The sequence below is a fragment of the Cuculus canorus genome, chromosome 6, assembly GCF_017976375.1.
Source record: "Cuculus canorus isolate bCucCan1 chromosome 6, bCucCan1.pri, whole genome shotgun sequence".
Lineage (NCBI taxonomy): Eukaryota > Metazoa > Chordata > Aves > Cuculiformes > Cuculidae > Cuculus > Cuculus canorus.
In genome coordinates this window covers 11819102-11843317 of record NC_071406.1, presented here as the reverse complement: position 1 = coordinate 11843317, position 24216 = coordinate 11819102, and the positions used below count along the sequence as shown (strand labels likewise).

The following is a 24216-nucleotide window of genomic DNA, read 5'->3' as shown; positions in this document are numbered from 1 at the left end:
GTTTGTCGCTGCATTCAGCATAAGAATGATGACAGAAGAAAAAGAGACTGCCAGAATGTAGGTTATCTTTATTAATTTTGGCAACACTTAAAACACCATTCCACTAGGAGTCATCATTATACAGTACATCTCTTGTTAAACACAAATATCAGAGACCTTAACCTCTGGAATGGCTTACTGCCCTGCTTAGTGGTCACATTTCAGTCGCCTCATTTTCTGGCAGAATAAAAGGAACTATTAACAAGCATGAATGTATAGTTATCATTAACTGAATCACCGAGAGATTAAATGATTTGTCCAAGATTATAAAGAGAGACTGTAGCAAAAATGAGAACTGAATCTTGATCTCCTGGTGCCCAAAGAGCAGCAGCCCTCTTGTCTGTAATAGTTCTGCCCCAGCCTCCTCAGAGTTGCAAGAAATGAGAATTCAATGCTTACACCATTCACAGTATCAGAACCACTGTACAGCAGGTACCAGAGTGCTGTTTGTCTGGCACACGTGGATAGTGTGATTTCAGTCAAACAGCAGCAATAGACTCGTTTTTACTACAACTCATCCATGTAGACCTTGTAGGGAATGATTCTACCTCTGTCCTCTTCAAAAAAACCAGAAAAACGTTTGCTCTGTGTCTTGTCTTCCTCCTATATAATCATCATTGCATCACCTCAAGATGCAGATATAACAACTTGGATAACTAACAGCTGACTTACCCTAAATCCAAACAGAACAGAGGAGTTGCTGATAGCAAGAAGGAAGCACTTTGAAGAAAAACCTGAGCCAGTAGCATTTCACCCTCTAGAGGCATCTGTTTGCATTTGTCAAAGTAGAGCAGATTCTCTGACATGTGCTATGCACACAGCTAAATGTGGACGGTATGTGTTTATTTAAACAACAAAAAGTGTTAGCCTGCTCTAATGCTCTGCACTGAGTTTTACATTGAAGTAGGAAAGAACGCATATGCTTCAGTCTTTCAAGAGTGCAGTAGTCTGCTTCCTGTTCAGGACATGAAAATACAGTCTCTCTTTGCTGACTTTCAACACACTTTTCTTTCCAAATGAAACCCTGGGCATGATTTATCAGTTGCCTAGGCCACAGTTACCTTAGTGGCCTCTCTTTCCATGACTCACCTAGATAATTGCAATCCATTTGGCCAGCAGAGTTTACAAAGCAAGGCTTAGGTATGCGAGCACTGAAGACAAAACGTTCATGGCCAAGGGGACATAAGTGGTCAAGAAAATGCCACATGGCTTTAGTATAACATCTACCATCCTGGGGAATATTTCTACCTTCCTAATAAATTTTTCCCAGTAGATAAAGATAAAAACCAGCAACCCCGGCTGGAATCCCGAGCCAGAAAGATGCACATTTTTGTTTGAAGTCTACTGTGTGCCACTGCTTGTTGATCTGCTCAATGTAGAAATACTGTGGTGGTAGCTGCTATGGGAGACCATAAACAAGAATGAAAGTCTAACCTTTGCTCTTTCTTAATGTGACAGATGTATATGTACCATTTTACCATGCTTAAGAGTTACTTGATATCAGACTGGATGGTATTCTACAGCTCTGCGCATTCAGAGAATTTGCAGATGGTCTTTCCACGTGTCTGTTTTGTTTCTCAACAGTTTATTCTATGGGGATTTTAAAGGTTACCCTTCATTCATCTGTCTGTATCAAAAGCTAGGATATCTTGCCAAACTACATTCCCTTCTGGAATATGAAATCTCTATCAGCACTGCTTCCAACAAAAATATCCAGTGAGTTGAGGAGGGGTGTGGAAGTCAAGCACAATTCTCTATTTTGTCCTCTGTTTTAATGTTTACTATACTATTAATGTCCTTGAACTGCCCATCTACAATATTTCATTTGCATGTCACATGCAGTCTTTTACACACACAAACATACTTCATACTTAAGCTTATATTAAGAGGGCTTTTCAAAGGCTTCATTGGACTACAATTTTGTTCTTCCTCTTCCGGACCAAACCATAGCCACAAGCCAACTAGAAGGAAGGGAATGCATCCAAAAATACACTGTTCCTTGTGAACATTTCTATAAGGGAAGCAATTAATTTAAAAATCAAACTCTAACTTCAGTTTCACTGTAACATGCAACAAAAGAAAATGTGTATGAATTCTCCGCTATAAGATATCTCAACAAATGAAACTAGAGGTACTCCAGTCTTGGCTAACTTATAGCACGCATTAACACGAAAAACAAGACTTAGCTATGCTTTATGATATTTCAGCTTGTCATGGTCAAATTGCCTGTATCCACACAGTCCTGTTGAACTTGGTCAGAATCCTACAAACTCCACCTCCTTTGTAGCAGATAGTACTTACACCTCTTTTACTCGGATGCACAATCACCTCATTTGCCTAACAGAATAAATGCAGATGCTAACAAGATAGTTGGAAGTTGGGCAGCTAAATACTAAGGGGGAGTCCAGCACAAAGCTCTTTAGGAATATCAGTAGGCTTGCCCTGAGCTGGCTTCCAAAGCCTAGTGGCAGGCAAAAGAGATGGACAAGGAGGTAATTTGGCCTCAAGCCTGCCTCAGGGGCAGTTTTGCACAGTAGCATAAAGACTACAAAGAGCCACTGACACTAGTGGCACAGAGGAGACACTTGCAGCAACTCATATGTGCTGTACAACACGCATAGAGGGGAGAGGAGGTGATGTGAAGGAGGGCGCTACTGCTTTTCTCCCTTTGTGCTCCAGCAAACTAGGCATAGATTTAAAAACCCCTGCTTTCCAACAAAGATAGACATAAATTACCACTACCCCTGAGCAAGGAGGTCAGATTCCAGTTTATTCTTTGTGGCATGCTTTCCTTTGGGCAGATGGTACGGTCACAAGCTGGCCTCATATGAAATGTGCAAGCCACACTGAAGACCATACCGGGACTGAAACACACACTTATTTACTCCCAAATTGAATTTAGCTGTGCTCCTTCCTCAGTCAAATTCTCAGAAATATTTTGGTAAATAGGTTTTGATATACAGCCTGGAGTGACTTCTGATTAATTTGTATGTGAACACTCTGAGAAGCATAAAGCATAAGCATGCTCAGCCTTTAAATCATTGCTATTTATGAGACATATTTGACTTGAGGTCCTTACCCTTTTTTTTTCAGCAATGTGTAACCCAAAATTACTCCTCATAAGGAAAGGGACTTTTTCTACATAGGTGGTGAGCCCACAGCTCATACAGGACACCCACATAACGTGAAACTACGCTATCAAGATCTCTCTGCCTTCTCCACATAGCTCAGTTTACAGAGCCTGCAGAACACAAGCACCATTCCAGGAGACCAAAAAAGGCAGCAATCTCCTTATCTAACTGAGAGCACAGGGAAATGGAAATTATTCTGCTACTTGATGTGAGGGTCAGGCTGAGTCGAAGCAAGGCGATAGGGCTTGCTGCACATTAAGAGCTCGCAGGGCTCTGATGCGCTCTTAAGCAGCAGTGCTGTTTCAGTAGAAAATAGGGAAAAGTATAACCACAGCCCCTGAAAAAACTTATTTTTCTTTTACGAACAGAGACAGCACTGAAGCAATGTCCTGAAGTAGTTTTTTGTATTTTCAAAATTGCTTTGGTTTCTTTCTAAATCCAGTTATCATATTACTGTATAATACTATTATTAGCTATTGTGATATTTGTCTGCCAGATAAAGAACAGACAGAAAGAAACAATTTGATTCCATTCCACAAGCTGTTTAGCCAGAGAAGGTATTTAATATGCTGCAAAAGCCAGTTGAACACTGTCCATGCCGACAGCACTGGCAAAGCCTGCATTTGAAATTCATCAGCAGGAGAAAAGCGAAACCATAAAAGGTTATAACTGAACTCTGCATTATTGCTGACAGGGCTCAGGGTCATGGCAGACCTCTCTGCTTCGCTTGGAAAACTATGCCCTGCAGCCTTTTTTCCAAGGGAGAGGAGCGCTATAAGCAGAGGTATTATTACCCTTAACACCCTGTAACAATCCTTAACACCCTTCTGGACATTAGTGTACCATAGATTTAGTATTAAATTAAGGTAGAAAATAATGCGTGCCTTCTCCTGCAAAACAACACAAGAGAAGTTGAAATGAAGAGGTATTTTCTCCCAGTGAAAGAGCCTCCCCAGTAGAGCTGAGGACCCTATGGACAAGGTTAGTTAGATCAGGGGACCAGAGTTTGAAATTCACCCCCTCCCCTGTAATACACATTGCAGATTGCTGCTAAGTCTCCTCGGAGTATGACCCCTCACCATATTGCCCCTCCCGGCAACTCTGAGATAAAACGGAGTTATTTAAAACCTGCCCTTTTGAGATCTGCAGATAGAGTAGCTCACAAATACTGGAAGCCCAGAGGACCACTCTGTGCTGTTGTTCTCACTTTGCCAGTTGGGGTAACTGAGGCATAAAAGAGTAAAATGACCTTGCCCAAGGACACGAAGAAGAACGGAGCTGGGAATGAAACCAGAGCTCACTACTCCCACGCAAATGCCCTCAGCACAGGAACATCTCCTTCTACCACAGGCCTAATGGAACAAACAAATATATAATGCATTCTCAGGAGCCCTTTTTCTAAACCATCTGCTCCTGTGCCTGAATCAACAAGCTATTTGGATTACTCATGTGCTACATGTCAGGCATCTGGTCTGATAACTGTTGAATTAGAGCTCTGATACCTGTTCACTGTAAGGCACAATAAATTTTAGGACTTTACCCAGGAAGACTACCAGCAGATTCCAAGTCTCTACTAGAGTAAATTTGGGTCCTAGGAACCCCATGTACACGTGCAGGAGTCGTGATGAATCATTTTTTAGTAACTAAGACCTTTGTAGCATTTAACAGCCGGTAAAATACAGGAGTTTTGTTGTGAGAAATACTGTCACGATCTTTCCTTTTCTTCATCAGAAGACAGGTGAAGGTAAGTTTCAGGAAAATAGCAGGGAGTTCTGGAATTTCTCCCCCCATGGCAGGGGGGTTGGAACTAAGATGATCTTTAAGGTTCCTTCCAACCCAAATTATTCTATGATTCTATGCTTCTCCTAACAGAAGTGACATTGAATCTAGTGGCTCTTCAGCAATAAATTTAGATCAGTGTACTGCTACTCATGCATAAGGCACCACAAACTGTTTTTCCTCTATACATTGTTATCTTGCCGTGAAAATTTAGTTTTGATACAGCTGCAGAGTTTTGCAATCAAGTATTAGTAGGGAGGCTGACAGTGGAGGTTACAACACTGTTGAACTACAACAGCAGCAACAACAGCAAGACAAGACATCTCTTCCTTAACCACCAGTCCAGTTACCCTTTACCCATAAAACTGGTGACAAAAATCCTCCAGCTATTCAGGGGAATTTAAAAGGCTAAAGGTTAAAGACCGAGTGCAGCCACATATTCTTAGGAAATTCACTGCATTCTCAACCCTAACTGTAAACACAGAATCACATGGATATTGCAAGATATAATCAGATGCTTCTCAAAAGAAGATGAAGTTTCAGAAGCTTTCGTGTTAGCGCTTCTGAGCTGCACTATTCTCTGTACGAGTGTCTATAGTTGTTCTGCTTCACTATCTGCTTACAGACGTCTGCACTTGCTTTACCAGAGCGAGAACACAGTTTCTGACCACCACTGGGTCCACTCCGTCTGAGCGGCTAGCACTGAGCCAGACTTCTCAGGCACTCGCTCAAAAATGCTGATAAGGCCACTGTGAACTTCTGGTTATGCTATCACATTTCCTTTTAACACAGATTCAGGCTGTATCAGACTTCAGGCACAGACTAAGGCTAATATAGGATGCATTTGTCACTTTCTGAACCAGTACCAAGCCTTGTATAAAGGCAACTAATAATCTTACCATTATATTCATTTACTATTGGAGTTACTGATGATCAAGTCTTGTTCTCAAGCTAAACTTGTGTTTTCTCCTTCTTGTTTGGAAAGACTCTGCTCATACAGGTTCTGCTAAAAGCAAAGAACCAACAGTTTCCTCATAGAAGGTAACTTCTCCATCCCAACTCAAGTATGGAATAATAACCTCATGCAGAGAAGCAGGTATTAGTGAATTCATGTTCTTTCACTTGCATATCAGCGTGCAACGTGCTTATAAACATGTCCTTAAGTACTCGGTTTATCACTTTCCAACAGTGGATGAGGATACAGTACACATTATGTGCACAAATGCTTAGAGTAATAAAACCAGCATAACAATCACCTATAGGCTTCTCAGGTTGTGACGATACTCCTGTCGTTTTTCTGCGTTCATCCACCATATAGCTCAATAATCAACATGAGAATTTTTTATATATACAGTACCACACCAGCAACAATGCAAATCTAAAGGATTTAGAAAGGACAAAGAAGGTTGATCAAAAAGCAGCAGCCAGGTAGGTAGTACACGTGTTTTTACTTCTGTATTTAAAAAAAGTAAAAGATATCCAAAGTATTCACCAAACACTGATTATTAGAAAAACTCTGTATACTAGGCATGGAAACATGAAGCAATTTGCCCCAAATCATGATGGAAGCTTGTGACGTAGCTGCAGAACAGCCTATTTCTAGCGCCAAATTCTCCTTGTTGAATACTCCATTAGTCTTTTGAATCTTTATCATAATTTCCAGCTTTAGCCAGTATGAAAGGCAAGCTTCCTTTTCAAAAGTGGTTATGGGTTATTCCTGTCATGTAACTAAAATGCTCAGAACCATAAATTTGATAAATTTACCCATATATAACCAATAAATGCATGAAAGGAATGAGTATTCCTTGCTATCACCATAGAGTGAGGGCTCTACCTTGCCTAAATCAGTCCTGTCTTACACTAAGCTCACCACTGGCTCTTTCAATATAGCTTTGGCCAGAGAAGTGCACTTTAATCTGACAGTGTCTGCTGTAAATCATTAGCTCAGTCTCACATCAGGCCATTTTGGTTTCAGAGCAGAAACATGTTGCAAAACCTCCCTAGAGAGATCACTCAGCTAATGAAATTGGTTTTTTAAGAGAGTAAATGGTAACAATAGAAAGAGCTCAACATGGACATTTTGGGGCCAGTCAATCCTTTAAAAGAAGATATTGCTTAAATTGGATGTCTCACTTCTTCTGCAGGTCTCCCAGTACCACTAGTGCTTATACAGACAAAATTACACAATGAACCAACGTGAAACTCAAAACTCAAGTCTCTGTGGCTCAGTGCTGAGTACTTATCACCCTGCAGTCCCTATCAATTAACAAGTCTCACAACCTGACTACAGATCTGTGCATCTGGCGTGTTAACTGCAAACAGCTCACGCTGGAGGCTGACCATAATGGACATTTTGTTCATTGATATTCATTAAAATGCGAAGGAAAAATAATCCTTAGAATAAAGCTGGGTTTCTTTCAAGAGTATCTTTCCCCATGGCCCAAATTTCATTAAATCATATATTATTAAAACTCTTCAAGTGTCAGTACCTCTGTTCTGTTCAGTTAAGCTTGCAGTTGAAGTCTGAGCCTGACAGTGTGAGCAGTTAATTTTAATACTATAGGAGCCAAATTTGAAGGAATGCAAGGGTAGTGTGTCCCCTCCCCCTCAAAAGTAATTGTTAAAAATAATTTATAAAAATCATACTCAGCTGTAGTTTGCACTCTAGGATTCAGGTTTTAAACCCTACCAAGATAATTTCTGATTTGAATTCCTGCAGATCTCAGTCCTTTGACCTCTGTTTGGTGTCAAGTCAATAATGTTATTTTTTTTTTTTGTGAAGAAGGGTCTTTAACACCTGAAAGTATAAAACCAAGACACAGGCTGATCTTAAACATCTTCAGAAAGGTTTTCAGACCTTCTTCTCAAAGCAGGATCAACTGTACAGTCAAACCAGATTGTTCAGATGCTTATCCAATCTGAACCTGAATACCTCCAAGGATGGAGACTGCATAGTTTTTCTTGGCTGGCACGTGTTACAGTTCAAATGTAATTTGCAGAATGCTTATTGGAGTCTTTTACAGGAGAATCTTGCCTATCAGCATTAAGAATTTGTAATCCATATGGTTGTAAGAAGTAATAATAAAAGAAATACCTCTTTATTTCCATATCTATTTTATATTTTAATAAATGTACTTGATTTGCTAAAATTCAGACCAGACAAGCCTGTTAGCGAGCCCTCTGAGAAGTACAACTCCAGGCCAGCTCAGACGCACTCCTCTAGAAAGCAGATGTTCTGTATTTTAAATTTCCCTCAGTACATTCAAGACTCAGTTGTGGACTGTGGTCAGTCAGCAGTGCTTTCAACACACAGCATGCACACAGATGTGCCTTTCGTTGGTAACCTTACATGGATACAGTTCACATGGAGTTTAGATCCTTATTATAAATGAGCCAAACAGAGCTGATCTGTGGCACCAGGCCTTTCTCCACAAATGCTTGCTGTGAATGTGGAATCAGCGCAGGGAGGGCAAGTTCCTTCCCAGTACTTTGGATGGAGCAGACAGAATGCACAGATGAGTATTTAGGACTAAGAATGAGCTTTGGTAGAATAAAAGGCTTCAGATATTACATATCTAGAGAAGTATAGCTTCCCTGTTTGGACCGGAGAAAAGTACCTTCCAACTGTCATAAACATTTAACACTTTTCAAAGTACAAACAGGTTGAAAGATTTCATAAAGACATTTTTGCTCCCTTTCCCCACATTTCTGAGTACCCATATGGAAGAATCTGGCCTTAAAATGCATGTGTAGCAAAATTGGAATCTAGAGGCTTCGTCATGCCTTTGGCAGTGCTGACATCAGCGAGATGTCTCACCGAAGACCCTGGCAATTTTACAAATGGGGAATTTATTCTTTTCAGTTGGAAACAGCTTGTCACCAGCCAAAACACATGGCAAACCCCAGCACATTTTAAGGATTCTTCACCCAACTCTCCCAAAAGCATCCCTGGGAATCCCACTGTTCTCTGGCACATTTCTCATGGAAGAGCAAAGCTGGAGACTGAGATGTAGCTTTATAAGGATATAGAATTCAAAGTCTTTCAAGCCAATTAACTCCCAAGGATATAAAACAGTGACTTATATAATAATGAGTCAAGGCTCACATAGTGACAGGATAACAGGAATTGTCAGCTTAGTACACTTAAAAAAAAAAAATCCATCTTGCCCAGTAACCTCCTAGAGTTTGCAGCCTGCAGCACTTTCCTAGGGAAGAGTGAAAAAAAGTGAGATGTAAAGACTGATTAATCTCCAGCCATACTACTATCTGCTGATCAGCTGTGTTGAGGCTTTGGAGCCAAAAGCTGTAGCCAGAACAATGTATATGATGATTATCAAGGACCTGTTTTTCACGGTCTTCATTTTTAACTTAGCTATACTTCTGACCTGTACACTTCACTGTTGGAAGGAGTAGTACAATTTATCCATGCATCATGTGAAAAATACTTATTCCATTTTCTTCTATTCTTGAATTCTCTGGCACATGGCTGGAATCTGCTTGATATTTATACTCGTTCATTCAGTTATTTTTCAACTGCAACTAAGTCATAGATTAGATGAAAGAAATTAGTTTAAATAATCAGAAGGCCTCTATGGACAATACGTACAACAATATGCAACTGAAGGACATTCATTCTTTAACAGTGGAGATTGTACTTGAAAGTGTGATTCTGCTCATGAAACTTTGTATGTTATTCACTGGATTGCTGGAATGAATTTCCAGTCTAACCTGCATTAACGGTATTTTGCCATTGATTTAATTATAGTCAAGATTTTCATCTTTGGCCTTATATCTGCATTTCTTCACTTGCTTGCTAGCCCACATATCTGCCAGGACAGCAAAGCGAATGCAGTTCTGAGTGTGTGATCAGGATGCAGCCTTGCTAGTTGAACTAGGATTCGTCCAAATGCCTGGGCAAGCTCTGCCCTCCCCCATCCTTGTGCCAAGACTCCTCTGCAGGCTATAGGTAACTCCCCTTAATAACATTAACGACTCATGTTAGAGGGGAGCAGACTAACATTTTAAACAAATCACCCTCTTTGCTTGTAGAACTTCCTTGGATTTCCCTGGAAACCATTTGCTGTGTATCCACATCCAGATGGATTCATTAGCCCTTCCAGAGCTAGATGTCACAGCTCTAGATTTTGCCTGATACTCAACTAGTTGTTCTAGATCTAGGCTGCAGTCTTACCTGCAAACATACTGCAACTGTCCACCAGACTACTACTGTCTGCAGCTGTCCACAGCCTGATACACAAACTTGATGGCCTGAATGTGTCATCTGCCAAGGTTGTTTGAAGCTTTAAAATATGTGTGTGTAAAAGCCCATATATTCAAAACAAGAGTGCCTTTATTCACTGCTTTCTGTCACTATAAAACAGTAGACAATGGTAGGAATTTCCATTAAAAGGATAAGATCTTCCCCCAAGCAACAGGATGTTTTCAAATTTACAGTCTAATAGAAACCACCTCAAACCTTCCTGAACTAACAGTTTTAAAATCTGCAGGCTAGCAAACATCTGGATGCTGCAAACATTAAATGGAAAAAAGAGCTGGTATCTAACAAAAAAACCCAGAGAAACGAGCTGTTTTTCTCTTGTGCTTTTTTTGAAGTCCTTTTTGTACCTCCAACTGCAATTATCAATTTTTCAAAATAAAACACTGTATAGCCCCACTAAACATACTACAATGTTACTGTCCAGTCCAGATTTTTAAAGTTCTAGTTTTTAATTTAAATCTTAACTTATATGATTATTTTATTTATTTTTTTGGCATATCATAATATATAAAGCAAATATGATGTCTGAAGAATGACTATCTAAAACTTTATTATGTACTTACCAACAACGGTAAGGTTGACTTGTGCTTGTCTGCTGCCAAGTTTGTTCTCTACAACTAGAGTGTAACATCCACAGTGTTCCTGCTTTGTTGATGATATTGTTAGCTTGCTGCTGTTTTCGGCATTTTCAATTTTAATATATTCATTTTCTTCAATCTGCCAAATTCAAAATAAAAAGAAATAAATATTTCATGGAATGAATTTCTTGATATCTGAAACAGCTCAAATTACAATACAAGGTTATTATATTGAGTGTTATATGCAGATAACTCTATTACAGCAGTGAATATGTGCAGCTGGTAAAGAGAGTAATCAACAGAAAATATCTAGAAATTAAGTGGAATATTGTAATGGTTCCAGTCCTGCAAAGGCAACAGGGAGCACTGGTGTTTGTGAGACTGCACTAAGGAACGGGAGTTTCAATTTCTAAATCCTCTTTAACAGCTGAAAGTGCAAACTGCATAATTAGCAAAAGAACAAAAATTGGGTCTCATGTCTCGCAGAGACCTCAGTGGAACAAGGGTTTAGCTCCAAATACCCTAATTAACTTGCCATTCCCATTTAGAGGCCGAATGTGCAAATCATCCATAACTGTGACCTCTACCCTCTTGTCTTAACCAGCCTTGTTCTGTACTTCTGCATAAAACAGGGTAACAGTTTCTTGTTCGAACAGTTGAAGATGATGCTTCCTGAAATGGAGATGTAAAGCTACAGCTATGCAGAGACGCACAAGGAGCAGATTTAGCCATCCTAAGCTATTTTTATTTTCTGGAGAGCCAAAAATCAAAATCTCAGCTGAATACAACAGGCATATTATGAATTAGTTTTTAATTAAGAGAAAGCTATCACAGCATAAATAGCCAAGGAGAGTTAGATTTTAATCAGTATTAGTTTGAGACATGACAGATTATTTAAAAACCTCATAATGCTACACTGCAATTATGGAGCTGTACACTGTGTTCTTATGAAACAGACAACACAAAGTCAATGCCCTTCTTCCTCCCACCACTTCCTTCTTAGATAAGTGACTCTTCTAACTCATTCTCAGAATTTCATTAAAAATGAAGGATATTTAGTTTGTCTTATCTTGTTTCATACATTCAGAGAATAAGAAATTACAAGGCCAAGAGCAGGACTTTCCAGGCTTTCTCCTGAACTGAGACAGAACACATGCATTGCTATATGTCCAAAAGTAACCTGGAAAAGATGCTGCCACACTGATTTGAACAACTTAGTAAATGGGATCATGTAAGATTAAAGTTTAAATTATATTGAAAGTTATTCCCTGCCTTGTACTTAGTTCTTTTGTGAGTGTACACTGGCTTATACGCTTTGCTTCATTACAGTTAACCAATGGGTAACAGGAATAAAAACAATCAGTCCTAGAACTAGTTCTGTATTATGCAGAGAAAGTCCTGAAAGGATGCTCAGTGGCTTACGATGGTTGTGGGGAACAGGAAGGTGGATCCCTGCGTTCCAAAAAGAGTGTTGCTGCTCGAAGTTAAGAAGCTCCAATAACTCACCTAAAACTGGAAGAGGCTTCCAAAGGCCTTCCCAGTATTTTAACTGAGAACAGTTCTAGAATCCCTCGACTAGACTGTCATCATATACAACTTTGTGACATTCCATTTCTTTAAGTAAAGATATTAATGCAAATTAATGGCGCAGCACAGTACAGAGTAACTGGCTGACCATTTAGTTCAATAAAGGAAAGACTGCTGCCCTCACCTGTCCTTCTACAACGTTTATTAACCTTCCTGAAGTTTTTTTTTTCATTTTCTATCTTATTCATCTGCTATAATGAAGCCTTTAAAAATTATGTTTAATTTTAATGTATTATTTTGCATATCTTTAGAGTGTCTCATAGTGAATAACTAAAGAGGAAAGAAAAAGGGTGTAGAGTCACTGGGTTTGGATCTGATATGGGTATTCTGAGCTGCTGGTCTCCGTTATCACATACATTTTGTATATAAAAGTAGCCTTGAAATCTATATAAATAGGATTGTTGTATTCAACAATGAACTCAGAATTCTGCACAAACTAGAAACTCACATTTGAGGGGTACATTTTACCCATGTGCTAAGGCAGTGCACACCAAAACAGGACCCTAAAAGCCACTACAGCTTCTGAGACCTATTTTTGTAGAAATGAGTAGGCCACTTCTTAACTCCAGCCTTGAAACCAAAGAAGTCTAAGAAAATATAGGAGTTCAAGAAAAAGATATCCTTTCCTTTAAAGGAAGAGGTTATTTGGGGTTAGCAAAGATGGACTCTGGAATACCCTTTGCACTGGCAAACTGTTTTGAATTCTTTCAATTGAATGCTGACACATCTAGATTTAGAGTCAAAACTTCCTTGTAGGAGGAGGATTTTTTAATTTATGTTCTATAGAGTGCATAACAAGTTCAGAATTAAATAAACTGAGTAGCAGCTACAGTACATATTCGTATTTGCACTTCATCTTCCAGTTTGTACTTACATATTGGATTATTTGATTTAAAGTCGTTTATTATTCTCAAAAGCAACTTTCTTTAGAAACTGCCCTTACGGACACATGTAGTATCATTCAAAGAAATTAATTCAAGTAGGAGGAGTTTTAAAGCTAGGGGATGAGGGCTCTCACAGCAGCAAAATTGCTGTGCCTTGCATGGCGACGTTTGTGTTGTAAGACATTTCTCTCAAGCTTCTTATACGGCATTTTGCCCCTCTGTCATAACTTCAGACCAAGCATCAGTGAAAAGGAGGCTATTTTTGAAGGAATCATTTCCTGTGACAGATACTTTTCGCATACCTTCCACATTACTTATCTTTTAATTGCATGGTCTAAGGCTTTCTCAAAGGAACAGTTATTTGTTACAGGAGGGGACAGGCAGCAGGCAGCAAGAAAGATTTGGGTTTTGCATTAGGAAAAAACATCTAATCCTATGGATATTTAAGCAAGCTGCTAATGGAGGTCGTGAAATCTTCATCACTGGAATGTTTTCAGCAGAGGTGAGCAAAACATCTGGCAGCAATGCCATGAAGTTTGTCACTTCCTGGGGAAGGGAGATGGACAAGATGGGTCATTGGAGCTCCCATCCAGCTCTACTTTTTCAATGACTGCTAAAATGGACCAGGAAACAATTTACCTGCTTACGGAATTTCATCCAGGTACAAGTTATAGGTGCCATTCCAACCACCTTGGCAAAGAGTTCCACCGATTCACCTGCACGGACTTTTCTGTCTTCTGGGAACTGAGTAATCTGAGGAGGAGTAGCTGATGAAAAATAAAAATATCTCTTTAGATGACTATACTTTCGCTTTTTCTCAAAATTCAGATATACAGCTCTCAGCTCAACAGTTTCAGAGCAGCATTTGAAATCCAAATTAGCAGTTATCTCTTGCTTGCAATGAAACAACCCCGTGGACATTGTTAATTCAACTGTAGTCATGTATTAACAATCTACCTATCAGAAGTTTACTCCTGCAAGACCAAGGTACGGAAATTCAAAGGCACAAAGCGTTAAGACCTACCACTGATTCCAATGACACAAGTTATGAAATTCTGGCTAGGGTTCTCAGAAAAACTTCCTTTTTCTTTTGCACTCTCTACTTTTGAAGAATGGCTCCAGCTAATTTCATAACAATATGCATGTGCTGAAGGGTCTGCAAACCTTCTCTGTAATATCATCAACAGCATCCAGAAAATTTAAGACTCAACATCTGCCTCTGAAGAATGTGGCTTCAGTAGATGAGTTACCATCATGTGGGACATCTATGGGAGGTACACGGCAGGAAACTGATGTCTTTCTCCATCATACTCAATTTTCCTGTGAGCAATGACAGCTCCTTTTGGTTGTGTATTACAGTGCTTCTTTTGAATCTTGTGGTCCCATTCATGCTCCTCTGTGTCTGGATCAGGTATTTTACCTCCTCTTCCCTTTCACTGCCTGAGTATTAACAGATGGCGGAACATGTCTTTTGCTAATAGTGACTCTGTAGCTGTTTTCTGATTCTCAGTTGTGACACTGACTGTGCCAGACACCTGGTAGCTGCTAGGGACAGATGTATCCCCAAGTATCACAGCCTGGACAACTCCAGGGTAGAACTTATTCTATTGTTTTACAGAAGCAGCACAGTATAAAATATCTGGGGGACTGGGTGTGTGTATGTGTGCAGATTTGAGGACATTTTGACAGAAACAGTAAAAAGCTTTCTGTAACACTGTCAAATGTAATGTTCCTGTCCAAAGCACAGGGCTACTGAGCAAGATAAAGGTGCTTTTTCTTTTCAATGTAATTAAAACAATATTTTTTTTCCTTGACTTGTTCTTTGAAAAGCATTTTTGTTTCGAGATATCTGAAGGAAACTAGGCTGAGGCATGCATCTGGCAAAGAAAACAGCTTCAACAGTTTGAAAGTTTCACAAAGCTTTAAGACATCCAAAGCAGTTTCCTATAAGGGAACATTCTGCGTAACTTTAAATACAGATAGCTTTGCCCAGCAGAGTGCAAACACATGAACAGGTTTCCATAATGCCAGTTATGAAGAAATGTAGAACCTATCGACGGCTCTGTGGTGGCTACTCATCCAGAAGTGGCATTCTGAGAAACACAGAAAAATCCCTTTCATTGAAGGCGAAGGTGTGTTGTCACAACACTACCGGTAACATACAGAAGGATCTTGCTATAACTTATTCCATAGTAACATTTTTGGATGCTCATAACTTAAGTCTTAGCACAATGTAAGCTTATAAATGAATTTGAAAAATAGACTTTGCATTCCAGTTTTCTCCTCGTAGAACTTCATACTCACCGTTTATGCACATCTACAAGTAAATTCAGTAGGTAAACAGTTCTACTTAGAAAAGTGGTGTCTGTTCTTTAAAACTGTATTGATTTATTATATGTTCCTACATGGCACATGCAACAAATTACCTGCTTTTGGAGGAGTCTTTGGAGCTGGTTTCTTCTTCACTGTTGCTTCACCTAGTTAAAAAAAAAAAAGAAGTTACCTCAAAGGTGAGTTTTGGAAGGTACCAGCTTAACTGCAAAGCTTACAACCATAGTGATGCTTTGTTGGCAGTTGAAAATCCAGTATGTCTTTCAGCCTATTAAACTCAAGAACTATAAATACTTCTTAAAAACACTTTCATTATCCTGAATGCTCCTCAGAATATTCACAGCTGAAGCCAGAACTTTTAAAAGAATCAAAGCAATCTGCTACACGTCTCCCATACCGTCATACTCCATTCCTTACAGCAGTCTAACTGGGGTAAAAAACACCTGGCCAAAATCCACCTCATACTGAATTTCTGCCCAGATTTCCAGCATAATTAATGTGAATGAGGTCAGTTAGAATTAGGGTAGTTAACACCATATACTACTTCTTACACCCATTGCAAGCTAGGAAAGAAACAGTGATCTATAGACAGTAAAAACTAGTGTCACTCATCTGCCTCATCCTCTTCCCTAGGTGGGGACAACTTTTTGCTACAGTCACAAGAAAAAGGGTCAAATCAGAATTTGAAACCTGGGCACATAAATGTGGGGACAACAATGTTCTACAAATTGTGAATGAAGGTAAAAAGACAGTAGAGCAGGCAGATAGGTAGGTAGAAAATGACTACTAACTATTTTTCACAAAAGAACTAGGAGCCACCCAATTAAACTATCAGGCAGCAGGCATAAAAGAAACAAAGGAAGAATTTCAATACATAGCATTCATAAGATAAGTTCACAGACAAGTAGTGTTTTGCAAGACAAAACCATAAGTAGGTTCAAAAGGACAAATTCATAGGCGTTAGAATTAGCGGTGGCCGTTAAATGTAACAGTCTGGATGTGTTCAAACCCCGAATTCCAGAAGTGGAGGGGTTAATTTCTTTTATAGCAATCTCTCTCTATCTGCTAATCTAAGCATCCCTGTCAGAGGATGGCCTCTGCTGTGAAAGGACGTTTCTTATTTTCTTATACTCAAGTATGCAGCTTGATTTAAGTAGTCTGACTTTTAAGATGTTATTGCCTCCAACAGAGGCAGTATCTGTTAAGTGCTTTTGAATATCTGGCAGCATGTATAAAGGTGCCGAGTGATAGCCATAACAGTCTCAAAAGGTTTGCATTTTTCAGTTCGTTGTTTACCTAAGTTATTTGAAAGCAGCAAGACATTGAGCAGCAAAAATAATCCATAAAAATCCACCAAACTGACAAAGAAAGGCTTTTATTTTAACACTCTTTGCTACAGCAAAATACAAGCTGTACATAACGCCCAGGGAACACATCATTTGATGCCCCGTGAACAAGGAGCCAGGAGCTGTGAAACCATCACAGGTCTCTGATGTTATATCTCAAGCAACAGACTAATGCGAAGACTGATTTTAAGGTTTAAGAGTCTACACTAGAGACAGTAACTGATGTGCTATACATTGTTAAGAGACCAAATGCTTTAATAGCTATATTATGGTTTAGCTGGTAACACCAGTGTTTATTTAGTTCATTCTGGGGAATATTTCACTGTGCACCGGATACAGAAAAAGTTTTTGTAAACTTCCATTTCATAGCAATTATCTCTCAAAGTATGCTTAGCTTCTATATGCTCCGTCTTTATTGATTTTATCGGAATCAGAACCACAATACTGAAGAGGCAGGATATTCTTGCAGTACTTATGGCTGAGTTAAAAAAGAATAGTTGGATACGCCCCAAGGAAGCCTTTCTTAAATGACTGACAGCTTAACCGAATTAGTTAAAGGTTTAGATTAGTAATTGTGAGGTGTTTATCCCAGCATAAGTGGACCACCAGGGCATGAGCTAGGTATCTGTCCTGCCACGTCTTCCATATGGGCTTAAGTCTGTTTAAATGGGGGCCTTCAAATAGCTCATTAAAAGCATCCTTTACTTTTCAGGCCACCAACAGACTGGTGTACCCTGGCTGCTGTCGTAAGTGATGGTAAATATATTTTCATCTTCTCTTTCCTGTCCAAGCTGTATGAGCATTGGCAACAAGTGGTTTTTTCAAAACAGCATTTGTCTTTGTCATTGTATGGTCACACTCTGAGCTGAAACTCATTTATTTCAGGCTACAGTCACAGTTACATGTATAAAGCTAGTCATATGATCGGGTGCCAGCTGGAAGGGCTGTGAAGTCTGGCCTATCATCTCTTGTTAAACATCCCTGTTAATGGAAGTAATCCATTGCTTATTCATTAGATGCACAATCCCATGAAACTAATTTAGCTATAAGATTTAAAAACATGTAAATATTTTTGTGTGCGTGCGCACTGTATTTGACATCAGATTCTCTGCTCTTCTCTTAACTAAGAATGAAATAGCTGTTGGGTATCTCCTCTGAACTATAGTGGCTTTTGATACAAGCTAAAGTAATGACATGAATTTCATTAATTCCACACGCCGTTGAGCCTGACATGAACAAAAAACACCAACAACGAGGAAAGAGCACCATTTGTCAAGTGCCATCCTGGGTTTCACACACTATTGCAATTTTTCAGAAATGTCAGTGCAGACAAATAGGAGGAAAAGCAGATTTCTTAATCTGCTCAGCTATCACCTCTTGGCCTCCATTGTTATATTTGTTGCAGTACCTTAGTTAACAAGCAACGTAATGGTGGAGTCATCACACTCTCCAAATGTTCATGTTTCAGTCTGACTCTTAACGTCTCAAGACTTTTTTCCTCCTGGCGGACAATGTCATTCTCTGCACTTGCAAAATACAGGCAGAGGATGGATACCTATATACTCTGATACCCCTCTAACTTTTCTCAGACTGGAATAATGCAATTCGTTCATTCATAACGACAGTCAATGACATTCAATTTATCACCGTTAGAGAACAATGTTTCTATACAGGCTAGGATGTATAATGAACCACCAGGTATTACATTTACTCTGTAGGTGGAATAAGTGCATGGTGTCCCTTCTAGCTCTGGAATAACCAAGGTCTGTGCTTAAACAGTTTAAAGGTTCTCACCAAAATGAAGATTTCCATAGCAGCAAAGTAAAGAACACAAACCCACCACCTCATTCAGCTAGGATACTGATTTTTATATGCAAATAAAAAATTTTTGTTAAATTTTATTTTTTACCCAGGAGGACATTAAATTCACTTAACTGAGGATATACAAACTGTCACTGGACTTCATCAAACCATGCAGATTGCAAAGGGTTGCTGGAAGGTCTAGCTCTATATCCTGTTTCGCAGACACAAATAGCCCTGAGCAGAAATGAAAGGCAGGGGCAGTATGGAAGAGGGTAAGAACAAGGATATATCTCTGGGTATGTGAAGTTGACTTCTTTGGCTAATGGCATCCACTCCACTATTCTTAGATCTTCCTTAAGAACGGCAGGTCATCTCACGCATGTTTTTGAAATGCAGCTTTTATTTCAAGAGCTGCTGGAGACAGTTAGTGAAAAAAATCTAATAACATTATCTAAAGTTGAGAAGGTCAAATGATTGTTTTCATTAAAATATATGAGCCTCTTGGAAATGTTAATTCAAGTCTGCTTGTGCTGCTTTAAAAAAAAAAAAAAGTTTGTCTCTCTTTTGATATTTACATTGAAACAGGCTGAAGCTGCTGAAAACCAGTCTGGAAAAAAAAAAGGACATGATATTCCCTCCTTAAATTAATTCGCCTTCTAGAAAAAACTTAATGTAAACATTACAAGGCTGGTATTTACATAAGTTTACAAGCAGGTTTGCCTCTTAGGGAGTTTGTGTCTCGGGTGGGGGACATAATCTAAAAAGGGAAAGATCTCATATAGGCTGATAGCTGTGGGACGTTTGGTTGTGCTGTTCTTTGCCTTAACATTGAATTCGTGAGAGCAGATACATTCTGAAGCCTCCGTCTTTCTTTTTGTTTCCCTTTTTTGGAATTTTACTAAGAATAGGCATAGCCCTCCTCTGCACAACTTGCTTTCATAAAGCGTGAAGTAAAACTCTTACAGTCTGAAAAAAACATTAGTACTCAAGATAGCATTTCCAACCAGTCCATAATTCCTACTGTCTTTCTTAAGGGATGTGCCTAAAATTATGTGCATGTCTTCTCTAGTGATGGATTTCAGCACTTGATAAACAAGTTCAGTAAATACCTTAATCCATTAACATAAGAAGCAAGACATTTCCCTGCTTCTGTCTGCTGGCTGGAATACTCTCATTTTAGCTCACGGCAGGAGAAGGGCTAGTGACGCGCTCTAATACTGCATTTTCCCCTTTTCAAGACTCACAAAACTTTTCAAGAATTCATCTTCTGAGAGGAATTAAATTGTTTTTCTCAGAGTTTCCTTTAAGAGAAAGTGAAAAAGGTCATGTCTATAATGTGTCAGATACCATCATAAAAGAATATTTATTTCGGAGACAGAAAATCCAGATTCAAGTCTCTGGCCCTTCTTCCCTACCGCATTTGATTGCTTCAGACATGTGGGATGTGAAGTCTTTCTGTCCCACATATAACCTTCTTCAGACCCTTCCAGGGATAGATATCAGGGTCTGAATCAAAGGTGACTGTTGTCTGTAAAGCTTTACTACTCACTGCTATACTGGAAATCTTGGAGTGACTGAGACCTTGTAGTACAGGGAAAAAAAAAACCAACAACTTGGCCTTCTGCTCAGGTCAATTGATTATTCAGTTCTACCCTTGCTTCTATCACAGACTTCCTTCAAGCTACAAAAAGTTTTCAGAGTTTTAGGACAGAAAAAAATGCAAAAGAGAAAGGTGAGGGCTACAATTGCGGTAGAAAAAGACGGCTCATCGTTACTTACCGATTTATTCATACATTCACGAACCTATGCTAATTTCTACAGAGAATAATGACAGTGACAATGCACTAAGCACCAGTAGCCTGAACACTTCATCAAGGCTGGAAAGTTTAACAGTTCTGCTTCATTGCTTCTCAAAGAGTAAATTCCTCATACTGTTTCCAAATAACTGTTTATTATCTAAATACAATAAACCAGAAATCAACTATATTAAATTTGATGACAAGCACAAATTAGAAAACCAAATGCCATGAAAGTCAGTTATTTGAGTTTTGCATGTTTTGGAATAGTTTTTAATAGTTTTTACTTGTTTTTCATTAAAAACAACTGCCCTTCTCAAAAGAAAAATAAAAATCCAGGAAATACTCTTGCCTTCCAGTCAAGAAAGGGCTAGCATATACTAGCCCACACCGAGCTGCAATCACGCAACACAGTACACTGGAAGTAACTCAGTATTTTGAAACAGCTAGGCTGGAGGAAGAAACAATTCCACAGGAGTCTGGTAGCACAGTGTTTGAGCAATTTCTGCAATTAAAGCAAATCTGAGCAGTGCAGAAGAGCCCAGTATCAAATAGAGGTCACATGAATTCCACTAAAACCTCTGTTAAGAGCAAGACAACAATGTTAATTTCTTAAATGTAGATTTAATTTTGTATTTCTCGTATCCTGCAAGAACAGCTACAATTAGATGTTAAAATGTTTTGCCCAAGTGTGTAGGAATAGCAATCTAAACTAGGTTACCAGCCTGCTACCAAGTCTGCTAAGTAGGAAAACACTGTCGGATCATTTGTAGCGCCAAATGATTTCAGTGGGAAAAGCAAGATGTTATGTACTTTTGTACATTAATTAAGCCCATGAATTTAGGTCTTTGTTTTATAGAGAAGAGGCTTTGGTCAATGCTTCTATTACATGCCTCAGATCTGCAATTTCTAGTCAATGACTTAACAGTTCAAGGCCACGTTGCAAAAACTGTAATCATTTTTCTCTGCATGAGACAGTCAATAAACATTTTTGTCATCTTCTGTCAACATACAGCTATGTAGGATGGACTGTATGAAAAACACATGGAAAATACTGTTCCATGCCAACATTAACTTGGAAAATGTCAGTATGGTGTGAGCTGTAAAGTAACCTGGCTGAGATTCAAAATGCATACCTGGCATTAGTTAAACTTTGCTGAACTGGGCATCAAGGAGAACTGGTTTACACAGCAAATTAGTGTTTCTCCATTGCTCTCTTTAAACATACAGTAAATTAATTTTCTTTTAATCTGTGGAGGCAACCAACCTTCAGACTCACCAAGATCTTACACTCACTTTTCATTTCAGCCAGTTTGATTGATGGACTTTGTGCCTCAATCATTCACCCATGGACTCCTGTCCCGAGGAATGAAGTCAGCACTCTTTCATTATTCAGAGTTTCAGAGAAATCGTATCTGGGTCCTAAAAACAGCTCACGACAATTTTATTTACGTATATTAAAAGAGGAAATTTCATCTCCTTTCAGAAACAGATATGATTTTTTCTTTCTTGAAAAGCCTTGGTCAGAAGCTTCCCTGGCAACATTACTTGTACTGTTCTAACACCCTACCTCAGAAAATGTATTGGTTCTTCTTGGAACAGCCAGAAGTGGAGAAATATGGACCTTCTGGGAAATTAATGGTACTGAGAGAATGGATTTGCATAGCCTCATTGACCCTTAAAAGCATCTCAGACTCTCCCAGGTACCAAAAAGGACACCAGCAGTGCAGTCAGCAGATCACAGCTGCCACACAGTGCTCTTATTTCTGCAATTAAAAGAACATCTCTGACCTGATTAATTCTCAGTAGCTGAGTTCTTCCCTTAGAATGTGGCAAGTTTTATAAAATGGACAAAACAATCTGACATGAAGGAAAACTTTGAAACATTTTATATTCATCAGTGCCATGTTTCATTTTATATTTGTAGAAGGAAATCAACACAGAACTTAAGTGTTTACTGATTTAGTTATATATTATCTAAACTGGACACATTGAGTTTAATTTTTTAATGACATTTTCTTAAAATGTTTCTTGCAGACTTGGATTCTTTGACAAGATTGTTTATTGAAAAGCAAGTAACAGAACTGCATGCTAATCACTTGGCCACCAAGTCATAATTTTTCCATGGTAATTAAAATGCTTAGAATCACCCTCACTATGAAAAAGAATATAGAACATGAGGAGGAGTCCTGGCTGACACATTTACTTTTATGAGATACTGTTCCAGAGATGCCATTGCTCAGACTTGTATTCAAGTACCAAGAATGAGAAATCAGATCTGGGAAGATAACAGCGCGGCCTTCCAGGGGATTTGATCTGGACAGTGTCAGTGGCCACATTTTATTAACAACTGTCAGCAAGAGAACGCATCGTTACTTAACCAAAAATACGTTTGCCATGAAATTAAACAGATTTTATGCAGTAGCAGATATATAAGTTATATCAGCAAGATACCAAATACTACTAAATAATGTATTTTGGGCTTCTTTACTTGAAGGAATGTGGAGAAAGTTCTTTTTTGTAGCTTTTTTTTTTTTTTAAACTGAGCAGAAGAACTTATATTTGTGCAGTCTAACTCTGTGCTGGGTCAGCCCTTCAATGTGTGTAGTTTGGAGAGGAGAACAGCAAATTTAAGAAGTGTATTACTCAGATGAGGGAATCCAGGATATCCTGTTAGGTTCTCATACCACCAATTATGACAGGTGATAGTTGCCATTTCTTAATATTTACTGGAAGTAGTGCTGGGAATTAGCCCTACAAAAAACAGTGGGCATTTCTTTCCAAACATTTTAATCCAGTGCTTAGATTTAGGAGGGTTATTTTCTAAAGCATTAAAGTCAATTATTTTCTAAGTAGCAATGACTGGGATACAGTTTCTTCCTACTATAGTAAAGCTATGTCGCATTGGTGAAGTTTAAGAAATAGCATCTAACTGTTGGAATATACCTTTTCACCCAGAAAATCTTGGGAAAAAGAATTGAAAAATTCCTTTTGGAAAGGAAAACTCCTGTTTTATGCAAATTTTTAAGATGCCAGTTTAAAAAAATCCATAGTATTTTGGATATGGCATCAAACTAACCAGGAGACTGACAGTCAAGAAAGTTGGGTTATAGAGCTGAAAATGAATGTGCCTGATCTTGGGCTAATTCATTCAGCTCTGATTTACTGCTCTTTCGGTCTTCAGCTGAAGACATACTAAGGAAGACAAAATATTAGGAAGTGTGGAGTAGTAATACATCTTTTTTTTTGAAAAGAAGAATATTTATTTATAAACTATCAAATCCTTATTTACTCTTAAAAATCTCAAGCAGCACTTTCAATTTTTCCACAGTCTGTTGGGCCAAACCCATTTATTTACTAGGAACTGAAGATTTTCTAGGTGGTTTTGGTAATTTAAATAAACAATTTTCCAGTTTTCCAGTGTCTCTTCTAGTCTTTTATATCTGTGCAGAAGAAACATAACACTTTATTATTCTAACTCAGTAGCACTTCACATCCACCTAACAAATACACAAGTGGCAAAGCCTAAGTCAGTACAGTCAGTGAAGAACGAACCAATTCCAACATTAAGAACAGAGGTGTCCTTCCTCAGTTGTCCCTCAGGATTGACTTTGTTCAGATTCAAAGCTGGGTTTGTTTGTTATTCTCATAAACATTATTATTT

The 24216-nt window shown here is 38.7% G+C and overlaps 1 protein-coding gene across 2 annotated transcripts in view; it reads right to left on the bottom strand.

Annotated features, from left to right (window-relative positions):
• The window catches only part of MYLK (myosin light chain kinase), a 212455-nt gene that overhangs the window by 32728 nt on the left and 155511 nt on the right, over positions 1–24216 (bottom strand). For both annotated transcript variants that reach the window (XM_054069442.1, XM_054069443.1), the window contains 3 exons: positions 15703–15753; positions 13916–14043; positions 10791–10944 (listed from right to left, as the gene is read on the bottom strand). In XM_054069442.1, coding sequence (XP_053925417.1) covers positions 10791–10944; positions 13916–14043; positions 15703–15753 — 333 coding nt within the window. The remainder of the gene's footprint in view (positions 1–10790; positions 10945–13915; positions 14044–15702; positions 15754–24216) is intronic.